The 22,233-nt window shown below is 41.5% G+C and overlaps 1 protein-coding gene across 1 annotated transcript in view; it reads left to right on the top strand.

Annotated features, from left to right (window-relative positions):
- LOC115458148 (transmembrane protease serine 9-like) overlaps nucleotides 1–18,990 on the top strand; it is a 109,011-nt gene extending 90,021 nt beyond the window's left edge. The window contains exon 5 of the mRNA XM_030188001.1: nucleotides 17,905–18,990. Within this exon, the coding sequence (XP_030043861.1) occupies nucleotides 17,905–18,990 (1,086 nt within the window). The remainder of the gene's footprint in view (nucleotides 1–17,904) is intronic.
- The last annotated feature ends 3,243 nt before the right edge of the window (nucleotides 18,991–22,233 follow it).

The raw sequence follows: 22,233 nt of genomic DNA on the forward strand, positions 1-22,233 counted from the left end.
ACCTATTCCACTCCACTCATTATTTTATAGACCTTTATCATATCTCCCCTCAGCCATCTTTTCTCCAAGCTGAAGAGCCTTAGATGCTTCTGCCTTTCCTCATAGGCAAGTCGTCCCATCCCCTTTATCATTCTCATCGCCCTTCTCTGAACCTTTTCTAATTCCACTATATCTTTTTTGAGATGTGGCTACCAGAATAGAACACAAAGGCATTATAATGTCCTCACTTTTGTTTTCCATTCCTTTTCTAATAATATCTAACATTCTATTTGCTTTCTTAGCCGCTGCAGCACACTGAGCAGAGGGTTTCAACGTATCATCAGCAACTTCATCGAGATCCCTTTCTTGGTCGGTGATTCCTAACATGGAACCTTGCATTACGTAGCAATAGTTCGGGTTCCTCTTGCCCACATGCATCACTTTGCACTTGTTCACATTAAACATCAACTGCCATTTAGACGACCAGTCTCCCAGTCTTGTAAGGTCCTCTTGCAATTTTTCACAATCGCCTTGCGATTTAACAACTTTGAATAATTTTGTGTCATCAGCAAATTTAATTACCTCACTAGTTATTCCCATCTCTAGATCATTTATAAATATGTTAAAAAGCAGCGGTCCCAGCACAGACCCCTGGGGAACCCCACTAACTACCCTTCTCCATTGAGAATACTGACCATTTAACCCTACTCTCTGTTTTCTATCTTTTAACCAGTTTTTAATCCACAATAGGACACTACCTCCTATGCCATGACTCTCGTAATTTCTTCTGGCATCTTTCATGAGGTACTTTGTCAAACGCCTTCTGAAAATCCAGATACACAATATCAACCAGCTCGACTTTACCCACATGTTTGTTCACCCTTGAATTTGTTCACTCCTGAATTTTCTTTTCATTTTTCCTATACATATTACTCTACGAGGACAAATGGCTAAATGCACAACATTCATAGAGACATTTATTACATGTCGTCATTTCTTGCACTTATTGTGCATTAATTGCAAAAACTAGTTCATGGTAAGTGCAAAGCATTTAACACATAGGGCAGACATTTACTGGTTCCCACACTTGCACTGCAGATAACATGGTGCAGTCCCAAGAATAAATAAATAAATCTGCCATGGGGCACTCCCCACCCCACACATCCTTATCTCCCTTTCAACCCCCCCTCTTATGATCCTGTCATCATTCTATTCCCTCTGACATCCTTATCCTCCAGACAAATCCTTCCCTTGAACCAAAGAAACCCACCCCCATGTCCCCATCAGTTCTCTGTCAACCCAAGGACTTAACTAAAAATGATACCTGGTTATCTAGTGGGTTGGGATGGAAGTGTTCCCCTTCCACTCCTGCCTCATCTAGCTCTGGGAAACAAAACTATTACTAATCACTTCTATAGTTCTACTAGACATACACAATGCTGTACACATTAAGTGCAGCTACTTTCTCTGTCCCTAGAGGGCTCACAATCTAAGTTTTTGTACTTGGGGCAATGGAGGGTTAAGTGACTTGCCCAAGGTCACAAGGAGCTGCAATGGGAATCAAACCCAAGTTAGCAGGATCAAAGTCTGCTGCACTAACCATAACAGTAGCCTTGTGGTACTACCATTAGGGGACATCTTTTGTCTCCTTATATGGAAGGATACCCACTAGCAGTAGTGCCCCCTTTATCAGCAGGTTTTATTAGGATCTCCTTTCTGTTTTCAAGAGTATTCAGTGCTAAATTTTCATTCTTAGATAAATTGTACATTTTTAAAATTGTTTTTCTCTGTCCACTCATTCTATTTGTCTTGAAACAATTTGTTTTTGGGTCTGAATAATAGGGGTGGGGGGTGGGGGGTGGGGCTGGTGGTATCCATTTGGACTCCCTTCTTACATATCAATACAGACACCAGACCATGTTTTTAAAAAACCTGAGTGATTTTCATTTTTCTAAAAAATTGGCTACCTTTTGCCCAAATAAGTATAAAATATGGTCTTAAAAGTTCTCAATACTACAAATGGGTTCAACTCAAACACTGTGTAACTAACTCCGTAGATATAAAAAAAATTAACTACTGATTACCCTTCTTGTTGGCAACTTTGCAAGTCTTTTATGACTTCCAAAAAAGTCGCATCTAAATGGTACAAAATACTACAGTTAGCTAAATTCAAAGAACCTACTAATACCATGCAATCATGGGAATGCGATCTAAATGCCCAACTAGATGAAAAAACTTGGGAAAAATTTTGGTTTAAAATTACTCATACCACCAAATCAGCATCCATTTCACAATCTGTGTTCTACTTAGCACACAGAGCCCTATGGACTCCTGCTAAACTCGCCAAATTGAACACAATAAAACCAAAAAACAGTGCGAATAAATGCTGGACCTGTGAAAAAGATGTTGGAAATCTTAAACATATCATCTATTCTTGCCCATATATTCAAGAATATTGGAATTCTGTATGGGACACAATATCTTCCACCTTGAATATTCAAGATGTTTTAGCATATAATATAGTTATATGTGGATCACTAATGTTACAATCATCAATAGACAAATATCAAGCACAATTACTGGATTTAATGTTACATCAAGCCCTTAGAACACTTTTCTTTTGTTGGAAAGATCTTGACAAAGTAACTTATTTATCATGGTGGAATTCTGTGTGTATTTTAGCTAAATATGAATATGCTGCGGCTGAAAAACATAACTCACTTGTTAAGTACAACAAAATATGGTCTCCTTTACTAAACCCACTACGTAATAACCTTTGTCAGAATTGAAATTATGTATTACTCCTGTGACTTATGATTATGATCTGTTATCGAAATAATCCCGGACTTGCCCTAACTTGAACATGTATGCTGATGCTTGTTACTGTTAACTTGTTAAGCTGGCTAATTGCTTTATTTTAGCCATTTGTTATCATTTATAAAACACAATAAAAATATTGGAGCTAAAATCAACTCCAGTCTTCATGGCATTATAAGGAACATACGAGAGACCCTTCTCAAAAACATTGAGAAGAGACAATAAAACTAATGTGTTGGTATGCACAGAACTTTGAGAATACTACAGGGTCAAGAGACTCCCAGAGGCATAGGCATTTTAAAGGAACAAAAATGTTTAATGAAGATGCGGACTTTATGAATAAGTGGAACTGTAAATTGAACAAATTTTCTTTAGATTGTACTGTTCGTATGATCAATGCATCCAAACGAAAAGCAAATACTATTTTTAAAAAGTTAGACTTTTTAGGACTGTGGCATGCTAGTATTTCTGCTGCTGTTACACTTTCAGAACCAGATACTGTTACCATTTAGATAAGTATACATTCCTGTGTCTTTATATTTTCTAATCTCAATATATTTTGAATGGAAAGTGTTAAAAATATTATACAAGCTCTGAGTGTAAGGAATTTTCAGTTACTCAATGTTGCTCTCTTTTTAACAATTCAGAAACAAGTTGAAGTTCATATATCAAATTGATTTTTAAATCTCCTTTTTTTCTAAGTTTTACATTTAATTTGGCTGATATAAAGATTATTGATGGTTTTAATATATGAGATATTTACCGGCTCAAGTGGCCCATATACCAGAGATCTTCATTGTGTGCATCCCTAGTCCTACCCAAAAGTTTTTGGAAAGAGTAAACAAGCAATTCACGTCTACCTGTTCCACTCCACTCAGTGACACTTAAGCTTTTAAAATGAACAGGAGAAAATATTTTTTTCACTCAATGAATAGTTAAGCTCTGGAAGTCCTGGTCAGAGGATGTGGTAAAAGTGATTAGTGTATTTGGGTTTATAAGAGGTTGTACAAGTTCCTGGAGGAAATGCCCGTAGACTGCTACTGAGATAGACATGGGGAAAGTCACTGCTTATCCTGGGATCAGCAGCAATAATTTTGCTACTATTTGGGATTCTGTCAGTTACTTGTGACCTGAAATGGCCACTGCTGGAAGCAGGATACTGGGCTAGAGGGCCCATTGGTCTGACCCAGTATGGCTATTCTTATCAAACATATAAACGGCAAGTGACCGTACTCACTTGCAAATGCGCAGTACAGACTTCCCTCTCTGTCCTGCCCTCGCATCAAGACGTCATGACGTCAGAGGGCGGAATAGAGAGGGAAATGGAGTCAAATTGTCGGCCGCCGCCACTGCCGCCTGAAAAGGAACATTGCGCGAAACAACCTCCACCCTCCCCTCATCCCTGCCACCGCTCCCGCCCCTCTCCGTATTGGGCCCCCTGCACTGACCTGACAGCGCCTCTCACCTCCATGTGGAAGCGTTGCAGGCAGCAGCAGAGCGATCTGCTGCTGCCTGTAGCGCTTTCACACGGAGATGAGAGGCGTTGTCAGGTCAGTGCAGGGGGCCCGGCACGAAGGGGGGAGGGAGCGGCGGCGATGAGGGTAGCTGGACATGGGGGGAGGGCAGGGGGGAGAGGCCAAGGTTGCTGGACATGGGGGGAGGGGGGAGGCCAAGGGAAAGAGGAGGGTCGCTGGATATGGGGGGGAGGATCGGTGGACAGGGTGAGGCCAGGGGAGAGAGGAGGGCTGCAATACTCGCCCGTTTTTACGGGCTTAACGGCTAGTGTTCTTATATTAAGTCCATAGGTCCATATATTCCAAATTGACAGGCTTCTCTAGCAAAGTCTCTCAATGCATCATTGGCAGAACTGACAGTAACTTTCCACTTCTTATTTCATATGAGACCAGTAGAATCTGTTCGTCACTAGACCCAGGATCTTGTCAAATCCAACATGCCCTTGTTCTTCATGAAGAAACTTCAGGACTACTCTTTTCTTTAGTTTTGAGGAAGGAACAACTGACACTGTACTCTCTTCTGGCTTAGCAGCCTTTTCTACAAATCAGTCCTCTGTTTATTTATTTATTTATTTATTCATTCATTCATTCAGAGTGTTTGTTATATCACCCTTCACAGACCATATCAGAGTAGTTTACAATATATTTTAAAAAACTGTCTCAAACTCCATAAAACAATACAAAAACAAAAATTAAGAGACAATAGGAAGGGATGGATAGCACAGCAAAGTTCCACTAGTACTTAACAATGGACAATCTGTGACACGTGGAGGGGCATTTTCGACCAAGGACGCCCATCTCTAAGGGTGCTCATCTTCGAGGATGGCGCCATGAAGGGGCGGGGCCAACCATATTTTCAAAACGAGATGGGCGTCCATCTTTCATTTCAAGAATACGGTTGGGGGCACCCAAATCTGAACATTTTGGTCAACGTTAGAGATGGGCGCCATCGGTTTTCGGCGATAATGGAAACCCATGGCATCCATCTCAAAAACGAACCAATCCAAGGCATTTGGTCGTGGGAGGGGCCAGGATTCGTAGTGCACTGGTCCCCCTCTCATGCCAGGGCACCAACCGGGCACCCTTGGGGGCACTACAGTGGACTTTGCAAATTGCTCCCAGGTACATAGCTCCCTTACCTTGGGTGCTGAGCCCCCCAAAGCCCCCACTTAGCAATATGAAGTGAGTTATTTAACATTCAGACAGAAAAAATGTATACAGTATAGTAGGTTTCTTTGCTACTTTGTATTGAATGACACTCTAAGAAACCATCCTTATATAAATCCCCAGATTACTTGTTTACATTTTTTTCATGACCAAGCCTCGAAAAGGTGCCTGAACTGATCAGATGACCACCGGAGGGAATTGGGAATGACCCCCCTTACTCCCCCAGTGGTCACCAACCCCCTCCCACCCAAAAAAAACCAAAACATTTTTTTGCCAGCCTCAAATGTCATACCCAGCTCCATGACAGCAGTAAGCAGGTCCCTGGAGCAGTTTTTAGTGGGTGCAGTGCACTTCAGGCAGACGGACCCAGGCCCATCCCCCCACCTGTTACACTTGTGGTGGTAAATGTGAGCCCTCCAAAACCCACCGAAACCCACTGTACCCACATGTAGGTGCCCCCCTTCACTATTGTAGTAGTGTACAGTTGTGGGGAGTGGGTTTTGGTTTTTTTTTTTTGGGGAGGGGGGCTCAGCACCGAAGGTAAGGAAGCTATGCACCTGCGAGCAATTTGTGAAGTCTACTGAAGTGCCCCCTAGGGTGCCCGGTTGGTGTCCTGGCATGTGAGGGGGACCAGTGCACTATGAATGCTGGCTCCTCCCATGACCAAATGCCTTGGATTTGGTCGTTTTTGAGATGGGCATCCTCGGTATCCATTATTGGCGAAAACCGAGGTCGCCCATCTCTAAGGTCGACCATCTCAACATTTAGGTCGACCATCTCTAAGGTCAATCTAAATGTTGAGATTTGGGCGTCCCTGACCGTATTATCGAAACGAAAGATGGGCGCCCATCTTGTTTCGATAATATGGGATGCACCACCCATTCGCAGGGACATCTTCAGAGATGGGCATCCTTAGAGATGGTCGTCCCCGTTTGATTATGCCCTTCTGTGTCTTATGTTTGTATACCGATAAAGGCTGTCAGTAATCAAAAACTGCTGGATAATTCACTTTCTGGCACTGCAGGCAGCATACATAACAATGAAACAGAAAAGGTTTTCTTTTCATTTATGATCACCTCCGCTGTGCTTTTCCCCCCAGCAATCATACATTAAAAGCTTGACTTAAAACCACATATTTAATCCAGCTTTGAACTTCTTATAGGACCCTTTCTTCCTTAAATCAATAGAAAGTGAATTCCAAAGTACTGGAGCTACACAGCTAAATGCAGTATTTTGGTATGAATCTAACCAAATTCTCTTATGAGAAGGAATAACCAAATTACAGTAAATGCAAACAGGGTCAGCCCAAGGCAAGATGCCGCCTGAGGCGGAGCTTGCATGCTGCCCCTCCCCCCCCGGTCGACATGCCGTCCCCCCTGGGTGTTTTACCTGGTCACGGTGACTTTCCAAACCTGGCAGAAGCAGCGATTCTCATATGCTGCCCTCTGATGCTGGCACCCGCCTCTTCCGTTTACTGCGGCTGCCTGAGCAAAACAGGAAGTTACTTCAGGCGGCTGCAGTAAAGGGAAGAGGCAGGTGCTAGTGGCGGCAGGGCAGCATCTGGGAATTGCTGCCGTTGCCGGCTTTGGAAAATCACCATGACCAGGTAAATGCTGCAAAGCTGCCTTCCTGAGATCCAACCCTAAAGATTGCCGCCTGAGGCGCCTGCCGCAGGTGGCCTAATGGTCTGGTCGCCCCTGAATGTAAATACTCTGGAATCCATGTATAGTAAATCCTGTGAGAAAGCAATACAATTTTAAATTTGATTCTCTAACAGGAAGCCAATGTTGCTCTTGTAACAAAGGTGTCACATAATCTCGATATGTGCCATTATAGAGTAACTTAATTGCAGTGGAGTGCTGCGTACATCTAGTAGCAGTATAAAAATGATAAGTAGTAATTTTGAATTAGCTGATACTACGTTAGCTAATACTGTGGACATCCAATTAAAAGAGAATTACAGTAATCCGTGAATCACCAACATATGCAAAAGTGTCTTAGTTGATTGAAAATCTAAGAAATGCTTCATCGCATGAATGTTTCTTAAATAATAAAATTTAATGAAGTCATCTGTTTTCAAGATGTTTTTAGAAAATTGTAATTCAGGATCCCAAATCACTTGTAAAGGTATTATTGTTTCTTTCATCTGCATAGAAATAGTAACAATTTTCAGAATGAATGACAGAGGAAGTGAAATGGAAGATACCAATAAAACTTCACATAGGACTGGATTCAAAAACATAGGATGGAAGTGGTCCCCACAACATAGTGTAGGAAAATCTCTAGGACTGACACCACTTATCTCAATTATACTTCCCATGGTTGCCCTTTCAATTAGGGTCTAAAATGTGGACCTTCACTTCTGGGCCATAGACTTTCATCCTTCGTCAGGACGTTATTCTATCTGATGAAGCCTGATAAAGGCGAACAGCATCCACATTGTTCTTCCCTAATGCTAATGCAGATTATATTGATAGTTGGATCTAGTAGTAAGTCATTCGTGTCCTGCAGCCTCCAGCTGAGCTGAAATGAGTACATAGGTCAGAGGGCTTTTGACATCCTAACCTTATTTATTTATTTAAAAGTATTTATAACCTGCACAATCCATAATTTTCAGGTTATAAACATTCATATTAAATCAACAACCAAAAACAAACAGAAATGCAAATCTTTTCAAACGTCATCTTATAAACAACAATAATGTTGTCTCCTTCTTTAAAGAGATATTCATCACTGGATGTTCTAATATAATCAATTTCACTACCATGAGCAATGGCTTTAGTCACCATATGCTTCCCAAAACAATAAAGTTTTTAATTCTCGCTTAAACTGATCAACAGTTGTTATAGATCTTATATTCACGGATAGCTTGTTCCATAATTTTGGTCTCCAAAGCATATAAATTGACAAACGATATTCATCTACCCTTAATAACCTTAAACAATGGCACATCCAAAAGGTTTAAGTTGGAGGTCCTCGAAGCTTTTGATACATATGCAATGTTGATGCAATCAATAGAAAAACCAGGTTATTCCATACCTTAAGTACTAACAATAACATTTTAAACACAATTCTCGGTGTAATGGGAAGCTAATGAAGAGTTTTCATATATTGAGGTCCAGAATTTGCTTGCATCAACCATTCCATGGAATTAGTATGGTGTAGGTTTTGGTGGTATCTTGGTACCATGTTTTTTTTTTCCAGTAAAGGGTCATGTTCAGTTTGAAGTGGTCTGACCAAGGAATTTCTGTCCAGATTTGGGTTTGTAGTTTAAAGTCATTGCTGTGAATCTATATGCTGCTAGGTTTAGTGCATGGCTTCTGTTGTGGGTTTTGGTTGGCGGTGATCATTTCAGGTCTCAGAGTTGGAGGAATTCGGTGCATTCTCTGGTGCTATCTATGGTTTGGTCTTCTAGATGTAGATTGATGTCTCCTATTATCAGCACATTAGAATTGGCTACACATGCATTAGAGGTGAAATCCATGAGGTTTGATTGGGCCATTTTCCAGTTTCCATGCTCGATTTTAAGGATAAATTGCATATCACTAACAGTAGCTCCGCAAGTTCATTTTTCAGTTCTATCAGTACTCTAGGATGAATACCATCCGGTCCAGGTGATTTGCTACTCTTCAGTTTGCTGACCTGCCCCATTACGTCCTCCAGGTTTACTGTGAATTCAGTAAGTTTCTCCGACTCGTCTGCTTGAAATATCATTTCCGACACTGGTATCCCACCCAAATCTTCCTCGGTGAAGACCGAAGCAAAGAATTCATTTAATCTCTCCGCTACATCTTTGTCTTCCTTGATCGTCCCTTTTACCCCTCGGTCATCCAGCGGCCCAACTGATTCTTTTGCTGGCTTCCTGCTTTTAATATACTGAAAAAAATTTTTACTATGTTTTTTTGCCTCTACTGCTATCTTTTTTTCGTAATCCCTCTTGGTCTTCTTTATCTGCGCCTTGCATTTGCTTTGACACTCCTTATGCTGGTTCCTTCTTCCATTTTCTGAAGATGTTTCTTTTAGCCCTAATAGCTTTCTTCACCTCACTTTTTAACCACGCTGGCTGTCTTTTGGACTTCCGTCTTTCTTTTCTAATTCGCGGAATATGTTTGGCCTGGGCCTCCAGGATGGTATTTTTGAATAGCATCCATGCCTGTTGTACAGTTTTTACCCTCTCAGTTGCCCCTCTAAGTTTTTTCTTAACCGTTCTTCTCATTTTAGCATAGTCTTCTTTTTTAAAGTTAAATGCTAACGTATTTGACTTCCTATGTATAGTTACTTCAAGGTTGATATCAAAACTGATCATATTATGATCACTGTTATCGTGGCCCCAGTACCATACTGTTCCCCACCAGATCATGCGCTCCACTAAGGACCAAGTCTAGAATTTTTCCTTCTCTTGTTGGCTCCTGCACCAGCTGCTCCATAAAGCTGTCCTTGATTTCATCAAGGAATTGTATCTCTCTAGCGTGTCCCGATGTCACATTTGCCCAGTCTATATTTGGGTAATTGAAGTCACCCATTATTATCGCATTCCCATTTTGTTTGCGTCTCTGATTCCTTTTATCATTTCTGCGTCCTCCTGCTCATCCTGGCGAGGCGGACGGTAGTACACTCCTATCACCGTCCTTTTCCCTTTTCTACATGGAATTTCAACCCACAATGATTCAAAGGTGTGATTTGTGCCCTGCTGAATTTGTAATCTATCTGAATCAAGGCTCTCATTAATATACAATGCACCCCTCCACCAGTCCGGTCCACCCTATCATTACGATATACTTTGTACCCCAGTATGACAGTGTCCCACTGGTTATCTTCCTTCCACCAGGTCTCAGTAATGCCTAATATATCCAATTTTTCATTTAGTGCAATATATTCCAACTCTCCCATCTTATTTCTTAGACTCTTAGCATTTGCATATAGAGATTTCAGAGTATGTTTGTTGTTTCTATTTGCATGAGGCTTAGTGCTTGACACTATTGATTTCCCATTTTTTGTCTAATCTTTAGTTGTATTTAAAGGCATCTGGCCTACCACGGTCTCTTGTGCAACCTCACTATCCAGAAACCCTATCTTCCCTGTTTGTGAGGTATCCTTGCAAGATACCTTATCCCGAACCATGCGCTGTTGTGCAACTGTCGGCCTTTCCCTCATATCTAGTTTAAAAGCTGCTCTATCTCTTTTTTAAATGCTGATGCCAGCAGCCTGGTCCCACCGTGGTTAAGATGGAGCCCATCGTTTTGGAATAGGCTCCCCCTTCCCCAGAATGTTGCCCAGCTCCTAACAAATCTAAAACCCTCCTCCCTGCACCATCGTCTCATCCACGCATTGAGACTCTGGAGCTCTGCCTGCCTCTTGGGCCCTGCGCGTGGAACGGGTAGTATTTCAGAAAATGCCACCCTAGAGGATCTGGATTTGAGCTTTCTTCCTAAAAGCCTAAATTTGGCTTCCAGAACCTCTCTCCCACATTTTCCTACGTCATTGGTACCCACATGTACCAAGACAGCTGGCTGCTCCCCAGCACTATCTAAAATCCTATCTAGGTGCTGCGTGAGGTCCGCCACCTTCGCACCAGGCAGGCAAGTCACCAGGCAATCCTCCCGTCCACCAGCTACCCAGCTATCTACATTCCGAATGACTGAATCACCAAGTATGACAGCTGTTCTAACCTTTTCCTCCTGGTCAGCCATTGGAGATTTATCCTCGGTGCGAGAGGATAGTACATCTTCTGGTGGGTAGGTCCTGGCTACAGGAGTACTTCCTACTTCACCTTCTGGGAGACCTCCCTCCTCCAAGGTAGCACAGAGGCTACCTGACTGGAGGTGGGACCTCTCTACAACATCCCTGTAGGTCTCCTCTATGTAATTCTCTACCTCCCTCATCTCTACCAAATCTGCTACTCTAGCCTCAAGAGAACGAACACGCTCTCTGAGGTCTAGTTTGTTTTCTTTTAAACAAATCAATGGCTTCCTGCCACTGTAAGTAGGGACTATAATCCATCATGTCTTGTTTTATAATTGTCTGTAACAAACAAAAAAACAAAAAGGAGGAAGGCCCTCACACACAACGAAAGCAATGGACAAAAAGAGTGAGTACATTTCGAAGAGGATATTAGGAAGTATTTAATATCAACAGCTAAAAAAAGGACCCAACACGGCCGTGTTTCGTCACCAAAGCCTGCATCAGGTGTCTAATAAATCTACATGAAGAACAAAAACACAATAAATATACATGAACCAACAAAAATAGATAACCAAATTAGTAAACAAATTGAATAAACACATAAGGATAATTTGTACAGCAAACACATACATGGATACAAAAATATATATAACAAAGTATATATAAAAGAATTATATTATATAAAAGGTCATAGGCTGTTAAAAAAGAAATAATGAACAAACTGGTTAATTTTAAAATTATGTAGTAGAATATATATAAAGGATGAATGATAATTATAAACATTATATTAATGGTATTATTAAGAATGATTGCATGAACAAGCACATGAGACAGTATTGTGAATTGAATATGCTTTGATGAAATGATTAAAGATGAATCTATTATCAGTTAATATATGTACGAGTTGTGTGTGAAAGTTTTACCTCTTATGTTGTTGCTGGTTGGTTAACCAAGAGAAATACAGCTGCTTGGCTTCTAAAGTAAAAAATAAAGAATAAAAAATGGAAAATACAAATAATGATGGTAAAACCTAAAGAATGTTTTGTGTCAAAACTAAGTGCATCCTTCTTGAACACAGAGTAAGATCAGTGAAAATTGTGATAATGATGTGGTAAATACAGTTATAGGATAAATCAAAGTAGAAAACAATGGAACTGATAACAAGAAAATATATAAAAATGTGTCGCTATGGTTTACACCGAAAAAATAAAAATAACTTAAACAAGTGTGTATAAGTGGTGGAAAAAAGAGGTGAGTAGTGAGAAAAAATTGAGTTAAGTAGTAACTGTGAAAATAAGCAGTGACTGCCCACGTTAACTTCAGTGGTAAGACACGGGCATCGTGCAACGAGATTAGGAAATAAATACATATCTAAGTGTAAACAAAGGAATGAAAGTGACTGTCCACGTTAAATTCAGTGATAGAATGCCGGCAGCATGTAGCGGACTATATATATATATCTAAGTGTGAGTGCATAAGACATTATCCGCCGTGTACCTCAGTGATTAGAGCCAAAAGGAAAGTTACTGTCAGCGTCTAAAACTTTGGCGACAAAATATAAATGCCGAAAACCATGACACAAAGTGAATAGAAAGATAAATAAGGCAACCACAGCGACTTAAAAGGATGCAATAAACTGATTATTTCTACTTTAAAGGACTTACCCGTAAAATATAGAATTGTTGCGCTACAGTCTGGTGTGGTGACAAAACAATGTCATTGATGTCAAAACAGAAAGATACTGGTTTTGAAAGACACTAGTTTAAAAAGCTAATTGTCAGGAAATGACGTCAGAATAAACATATAACTTTCAAGCACGTTCAATTTAAATAAAAAGAGGCGAGGTTCTTTCTTTTGTAGCCAAATAAAAAGTATATGTACTGTCAAAACTGTGATCAACTTGCTGTTTGTAGAAAGTTGTAGTGACGTGATGACGTAATGTAATTGTTAAAAAATACATAACATCTCTAATGTCATTATCTCTAATGAATATGTGTGAAAAGATTTTAAACAGTATCGTTCTCTGAAGTGTCAATATAAAACATTTGCCGGATGGAATATAAATGGTGTAAATTGTGTGCGTTATGATGAAAATGTATTCTGAGGAGTATGGTAAACCGATACCTTGAAAACAGAATATCTGCTTGAACTTAAGAATGTAAAGATGAATGTATATGAGACTGGTGCGAATATAACTGACAGGATTTAAAACACTAAATGACGAACGTAAACTATATGGATTATGTTGCACTTTGTCACTTGTCTTTATAAAATCAAAAAGTGAATGTCTGACTGAGTGAACAATATTCTAATTGAAGTAAAACAAAATATTGAATTCTGACTACACACCAAACACCCACTCAGAGGAATTCCTAACAGAATGGGACACAAGATGCACCACCATATTAGACTAAATAGCCCCCATCAAGACAAAAGGCAAAGATATAAAACAGTCCCCTGGTACAACATAGAGCTACAAAAACAATCATGGATGAAAAACATGGATACATCTATAATGTCTATCATATATCCATGAAAATCATGGATACATGAAAGACCTTATAGATCTACCAATAAGAAACAGAGTCTGATCGTCAAGATCATATCTAAACCTACATTACCCAAATTGCAAAGGACTGAAATACAAAACAACTTACGCATCCCGCTTCTCCTACATAAGCGCACAACTATGGAATGGCCTCCCAAAAGCTGTGAAAACAATCCATGACCACCTGAACTTCAGGAAATCACTAAAAACCAACCTCTTCAAAAAGGCCTACCCCAACGACCCTACTTAAACCTCTTCAACCAGAAACACAGCATGACTAATGATCGCACTGGACAACACACAATCTTCATCCCTTCCGACCCTCCACATATACCTCATTCGATCAACCGACTGGGCAAACGCCTTGACGGTACTATGTAAGCCACATTGAGCCTGCAAATAGGTGGAAAAATGTGGAATACAAATGCAACAAATAAATAAATAAAATGGAGAGAACAGAATAAAATAGAGGGAAACACAAAACAAATACAAAATCAAAATAAGACAAGACAAAAGGAAATTCTACATAGAACGAGTAGGATCAGACTTCAAAGACTCAAAGAAACTCTACAAACTAGTAAACAACCTACTAAACACAAAACCACTGACAACAGCAAATGAGGACCCCCCTCCAACAGCAAACTAGCAAGATGTTTTGAAGAAAAGATCCTCAAACTAAGAAAAAGCCTCTACCACAATGACACCGACTTAGAAGTCCTAATAGATGAACTCGACTACCCCTAGAGGAAGCACCAGAAGATAGAACATGAATGATCTTCACAAAACTCACACAAGAGACAGTAGCACAAGTGGTAAAAAAAATTCACCTCTGCTTACTGCTGGCTGGACACATGCCTCAACCATAGCAGCCCCAAACCGATTCATTAACAAACTCACCTCACACCTGAAATTTATGCTACGAGAAGGCCTTTTCCCAGTGCAAAAACGTAACATAATACTCACACCCATCCCAAAAGACATTAAGAAAAACACAAAAGACACTTCAAATTACAGACCAGTAGCATCCATATCACTAATAACAAAAGTAATGGAAGTAATAGTAGCCAATCAACTGGCTGAATACATCAACAAATTCTCCATACTCCACGAATCCCAATCTGGTTTCTGCCCTCAACACAGCACAGAAACAGTTTTGATCACACTACTGGCTAACTTAAAAAAAGAAATTTCAAACAGAAACAACATACTACTACTTCAGTTTGACATTATCAACCACCAAATACTATGAAGATTTCTTGACAAAATTGACATTGGAGGGAAGGCGCTTGAATGATTAACCGAGTTTCTATCATCCAGAACATACCAAGTAAAGGTGAACTCCACAACCTCCCCTCCATGGAAAGCAGAATGAGGGGTCCCCCAAGTCTCCACTCTCTCCAATCCTGTTTAATTTAATGATGCCCGATCACTATCCAAACAGGGCTTCAACCCGTTTGTATATGCCGATGACGTGCCCATCTTCATCCCTTTCAAAAAGAACCTGTCTGAAATTATGACCAAAATCAAGAATGGCTTCAACACCATGAAACTGTAGGCATCAGCAGTCAAGCTAAAACTGAACAGGGGGAAAAAACACACTGCCTAATAATAACATCACTAAACAACACTGAACAATTCACTAAGATCAAAATCACAGGAACAGACCTACCAATATCAAATGAACTAAAAATCCTTGGAATCACCATAGACCGCAGCCTAACACTCAATACTTAGATTTCCAACACCAGAAGAACATGTTCTACACAATGTTGAAACTGAAACTAATCAAAAACTACTTCCCAACAAAAATATTCAGCACAATAGTCCAATCCACGGTCCTCGCCCATGCAGACTACTGCAATGGAATATACGCCGGCTGCAGAGAACAAGCACCAAAGAGGCTTCAAACTACATAAAACGCAGCAGCCAGACATATTCAGAAAACATCGATTTGAGAATGCAAGACCACTACTACAATACCACCACTAACTACCAATCAAATCACGTATTTCTTTCAAAATATGTTCACTGACCTACTGGACAATCTTCGGCCTCGCACCGGAATAAGTGACAAACCTAATAGAGCTTCCACTACGCAATGCAATCATGAACGCAAGAAACTACTTCACCCTACACTTTCCTAGACGTCTAGGACTAAAATACAAATCAACGTATCAATCCAGCGACTCATACGTTTGCACCAAACTATGGAACACACTACCAAAAGAAATCAAACCCTTGAACCATTACCTCACATTTCGAAAGCACATTTCTTGAAACAATCATATCCCACCAAACCCTCAAAGTCAGCCAACCACCAGCCAACACAGCACAATACCTGAACACCTCAACATTATTCAAGGACAGCACTGACCATGTCACGAGTCATAACATACTGTAAGCTAATTAGACACATTGAACTGACTAAGAGTTTGGAAAATGTGGGGTACAAATGCTGAAAATAAGTAAGTAAGTAAGTAAATAAATAAATAAATAAGAAAGAAAGATAGGGTATTGGGAAATGGGAGAGTGAGTAGCTACTGATCAAAGGTGGATTGAGCATGCTTGTTAAAAAAATGTTACATTAGGGATGAGTGGTAGAAATGATGTGTTATCTGTGATAGTTTTATATGTTCTATTAATTGTGTTGACTGTTTTATATTTTATTTTGTTGTTGTTTTAAGTATATTTATTTATTTTATTTATATTTCATGCTCATTAGAATATGAACTCTATAATTTGGCTAAACTAAATTACAGGTCTCTTCACTCACTAGGGGGGGCCATTTTACAAAGCTATGGTAAGCACTAATGCATGCTTACCAGAGCAAAAATGGCATATGTAGGGTGCGCTGAGGCATCCCATGATAATTTTGGGATGTGTGCATACTACCCACGTGCTAAAAATAAATGTATTTTTTGGCACAGGGGGAATGTCGGGGGGGGGGGGGGGCAGGAGTAGACATGTTCTGTGCTAATTGGTTAGCGCAGCTACATTGCTGTGTGCTAAATGATTAATGGGTGCTTAGCACGTGAATCCTTATCGCCTACATGGTAGTAAGGGCTCACGCGCTAATCTGTTTTAATGGCCACATGCTAATGGAAAAATTAGCATGTGGTCATTAATACAAAAAATAGGAAATTCAGCCATTTTTCTCCAGTGGGAAAAATGGCCTTAGCACGCGGGAAAGACCTGTGTAAGGGCATGCTAAGGCCACTTTTTACTGCTGTATGGTAAAAGGGCTCCTAGATGTACTATGATATGAGTTGATTTTTTATATATTGTATATATGAAGATGGTAAAGAGTCTGAGGATGGGGGGGGGTTGGGGGGGGGGGAGACTTGAAATACAACCATGAACACTTACATGTTTACCTTTGTACAGAGCTGTTTGTTTTTTCAGATTAGTCAGCTTTGTATAACATTCCCATTTCATAATCTAGTAGGGCAATTAGCTAATTTGTGTCTTGGTTTTCTTACTGACCAAAGACAGACTTGCTTAGCCCTAGTAATGGGCCATAAACTTTAACAAGTGTCTGTTTGTATTGCTTCAAACAGGCTCTGAATTAACACAGAGCCATTTTCAGTGAAGGACCAGAATGAGTGATAGGTATTCAAGGGAAAGAGGTTACAAAGGACAAATGATGAATATTTGAGAAAAATACCAAAGAAACAGAATTATGTGAAGGTGACCTTAGAAGTCAGAGTTGAAGAATACCAGATAAGAGAGAAAATATAAGGCATTAAGTGATTGGACAAAATTAGGCTTCAGTAATCTGACAAGCACAACTTGTGGCAGTCAGGTTTTGTTAAGCTTCTGAAGGAAAAACACACAGAGAGAGTGAGAGAAAGATTTTATTGAGAATTTTATTGTAACCATTTATTTACTCTAATAATTTTAGCATTATTATAAAAGAGAAAAACTGAACTCTAAAGTGTTTTTCCTTTGCCAGAAGGGCTTGCTTTTTTTAGTCTCTTCTGTTCAGCTCCCTTTTAGAGACAAGAAGGGAGTGCCCTATATACACCTTTTAGTATGTCATTGCCTGCAGTATTCCTATGGTTCTTTTACCAAATGATTCTAGAATTGATATTCTTACATAATATGATCAATAAGCACATATTCCACCTGTTCACGGGAATAAAATGAATAGGTGATATCTGTTGTCCAGGAAGGTGACAGTTCCTTTCCTTCTTGCAGGTTGATAGGGGCGGACCCTTAGTGTGCAGGAGCTGGAAGAATGATATGTGGTACCAAGTGGGGATAGTGAGCTGGGGCCAGGGATGTGGCCAGAAGAAGAACCCCAGTGTCTGTACTCAGATATCCAAATACCTGAACTGGATAGAAGCAGTGACTGATGATGCTGGGAAGCCATTTGTGCAGGAAGAGCTATCTGAGGAGAAGCCAACTGCCCTTGATGACACTGAACCTGCAAGCACTGCTGTCATCCATACTCCAACTGATACTATATATACCCACACTGCTACTCCATATACCCTCAAAAGTAACACAGATAAACCTGCAGCCACTGATGTAGCTACACCCACCGATACCACCATATGCACCTTTGCTGTTGTCACCACAACCATCACCAGTGGTCCTAATGATTCCAGTGTTGCCAGACCTGATGAAACCAATGCCAACAACCCTACAACTATTTTTTCCAGTCCTACTGAAACAACTATCAGCAGTCAGAAAGACTTTGCAAATTCCAGACCTATCACCATGTGGACCAGTAAAATCAACCTTCCCAACACTGCAAACTCCATTGAAACCATTGCCAAAAATGTGACTTGCCCCATTAGTAGTACTGTTCCAAACTCAATCACCATAGAGACCACCAGGTCCAAAGCTACTCTGATTCTCATTACGACCATAGAATCCAGCAGTTCCCGTACTACTGCATTTTCCAGCCCTTTCAACATGAAGATCATCAACCCCAATATCTCCATATCTTCTAGACCCAACAATGAGTCCAATAATTCTCATGCTACCAAAGATTCCATTCACATCATGGAGACTGCCAATCTCAAGGCCACAGCTGTTCCCAGACTCACCATGGAGGCCATTCAATCCCAATTTTCTGATGGTACCAGCCCCATTGAAATTGCTGCCATCAACCATACTGACATTGCTCCTCCCAGCTTCACCATTAAGAAGGCCCCTAACACCGATGCCACTGTTGATTCCAAACCCATAATGGAGGCCACAGAATCTCACCACTTTGATAGTGCCATCAACCTGACTGATACTGCTACTCTCAGTCCAATCACCATAAGGCCTTAAACCTCACTGCCACTGCTGCTCTTAACCTTACCACCATAGAAAACACCAACTCAAATGTCAGTGCTGCTCCCAGCCCAACTATCATGGAAGCCACCAACTTCAGTGCCATGACTGCTCTTAGTTCCATGATGGAAACCACTGAGCCACATTTTTCTGATAGTATTAGCCCCACTGAATTTGTGGCTTTCAGCCACACTGACACTGCTGCTTCCAGTCCCACTACCATGGAGGCCACCAATTCCAGTGACACTGCTGCTCCTAGTCTAACCACCATAGAGTTGTCCAACTTCAGTGACATGACTACTTCTCTAGCCCCCACCATCATGGAGGCCACTGATTCCAGTCCCACTGCTTTTTCCAGCTCTACCACCAGGCAGACCTTCATTCCTAGTGACACTGCTGCCTCTAGCCCTACAATTATGGAGGTTTTCAACCCCAGTGATGCTGCTACTCCCAGCCCTAACATCATGGAGGCCATTGAACCCCAATCCTCTGTTAGCATCAGGCCAACTGAAGTTGATGTCATCAGTCACCCTGACATTGCTGCTTCCAGCCCCACCAAAATAGAGGCTTCCAACCACATTGAAACTGCTAATCTCAGCCTTACCACAATGGAGGGCACTGAACACAGGTCCCCTGATACTACCAGGCCCACTGAAATTGATGTCATTAGTTACATGGAGGTCTTCAATGACAGTGACACTGCTGATCTCAGCCCTCCTACCAAGGAGGCCATTGAACCCAAGTCCTCTGTTAGTACCAGACTCTCTAAAATTGATATCATCAGTTCCACTGACACTGCTGCTTCCATCCCCAATATCATAGAGACTAATGATTCCAACCCCCCTGCTGTTCCTAGCCCTACCAACATGGAGGCCTTAAACTCTAGTGTCACTGCTACCTCAAACCCCATGATCGTGGAGCTATCCAACCACAGGGACATTGATAGTTCCAGCTTTACCACTATAGAGGGCACCAGAAACCCATCCTCTGATAGTAGCAGGCCCACTGAAATTGATGTCATCAGTTACAATGATATTGCTGCTCCCAGCCCCACTAGCATGGAGGCTACTGATTCCAGGACCATTGCTATTTCCAACCATAACAACATGGAGGTCTTCAGCCCTAGTAACACTGCTGCTTCAAGCCCTACCACCATGTCGGCTATTGAACCTAAATTCTCTTTTAGTACCAGGCCCACCAAAATTGATGCCATCAGTTACACTGACAATGCTGGTCTTGGACCCACTACCATGGAGGCTATTGATTCTATAACTATGGAGGTCTTCAACCCTAGTGACACTGTTCCTAGCCTTGCCACTATGAAGAACAACAAAAAAACATCCTATGATAGTACCAGGCCCACTGAAATTGATTTTATCAGTTACAATGACACTACTGCTCCCAGCCTCACCACCATAAAGGCTACAGATTCCAGAATCACTGCTGATCCTACCTTCAGCACTTCATCCATGGAGGTCTTCAACCCCACTGACACTGCTGCTCCCAGATCTATCACCATGGAGGCCATTGAACCCACGTTCTCTGTTAGTACCAGGCCCACTGAATTTAAGGTCACCAATAACACTGATGCTGCTCCCAGCCTCAGCACCATGAAGACTACTGATTCCAAAACCACTGATATTCCCAGCACTATCAACATGGAGGTCTTCAACCCTAATGGCACTGCTGCCTCTAGTCCTACCACCATGGAGACATACAACAGCAGTGACACTGCTGGTTCCATCCTTACCACTACGGAGAGCACCAAAAAACCATCCTCTGATAGTCATGGGATTACTGAAATTAATGTAATCAGTTATACTGACACTGCTGCGCCCAGCCCCACCACTATGGAGGCTACTGGTGCCAGAACTACTGCTATTTCCCACCCCAGAACCATGAAGGCCTTCAACCATGGTGCCACTGCTTCCTTTAGACCCACCAACAAGGAGGTCTTCAACACCAGTGACAATGCTGCTCCAAGCCCTACCACCATGGAGGCCATTGAACCCAAGTCCTCAATTAGTACCAGGCCCACTGAAATTGATTTCATTAGTTACAATGCCACTGCTGCTTCCAGCTCCAGCACCACAGAGGTCACAGATTCCAAAACCACTGGTATTCTCAGCCCTGCCAATATTGAGGCCTTCAACCCTAGTGACACTGCTGCCTCTAACTCTACAACCATGAAGGCTTTCAACCTCAGTGATGTTGCTACTCCCAGCCCTAACATCATAGAGGCCATTGAATCCCAATCCTTTATTAGGCCAACTGAAATTAATGTCATCAGTCACAATGACACTGCTGCTCCCAGGCCCACCAACAAAGAGGTATACAATCACATTGACACTGCTAATCTCAGCCTTACCACAATGGAGGCCACTGAACCCAAGTCCCCTGATAGTACCAGGTCCACTGAATTTGCTGTCATTGGTCCCACTGACACTGCTTCTCAAAGACTCACCATCATGGAGGCCACTGATTTCAGTACCAGTGCTGTTCCTAGATCCTCCACCATGGAGGCCTCCAATGATATTGACATTAATGCCTCCAGCCCTATCACAATGAAGGTATCCAACTCCAATGACACTGCTCTTCCTGGCCTTAACACCGAGGAGCATAATGAAATCCCATCCTCTTATAATATCAGGCGCACTGAAAATGCTGCTATCAGTGACATGGACACTGCTGCTCCTACTACCACTGAAGCCACTGATTTAAATACCACTGCTGTTTCCAGTCATACCACTATGGAGGCCTTAAATGCTAGTGACATTGCTGCCTCCAGCCCTACCAATATGAAAGTCTCCAATGCCAGTGACACTGATTCCACTGCTGTTTCCAGCCTTCCCACCACAGAGGCTGCCAATCCTAATGATACTACTGTTTCCAGCATAAAGGTTACTGAAACCCAATCTTCTGATAGTGCCAGCCCCACTGAAATTGCTTCCATCAAAACTAAAATTGCCAATCCTAGCCACATCACCACGGTGGCTTCCAACCCCAGTGACACTGTTGCTCCCAGCCTTACTACCATGAAGGTCATTAAAACTGCATTCTTTAATAGTGGCAGACCCACTGATAATACTGTAATTGGTCACACTGACACTGTTGCTCCAAGCCCTACCACCATAGAGGCTGCTGATTCCATAACCATTTCTATTCCTAGCCCTAGCACCATGGAGGCTTTCAACCGCAGTGACACTGTTGCTCCCAGCCCCACCATAATGGAAGCTACTG

This window comes from Microcaecilia unicolor, chromosome 14 (assembly GCF_901765095.1).
Source record: "Microcaecilia unicolor chromosome 14, aMicUni1.1, whole genome shotgun sequence".
In the NCBI taxonomy this organism is placed as follows: Eukaryota; Metazoa; Chordata; class Amphibia; order Gymnophiona; family Siphonopidae; genus Microcaecilia; species Microcaecilia unicolor.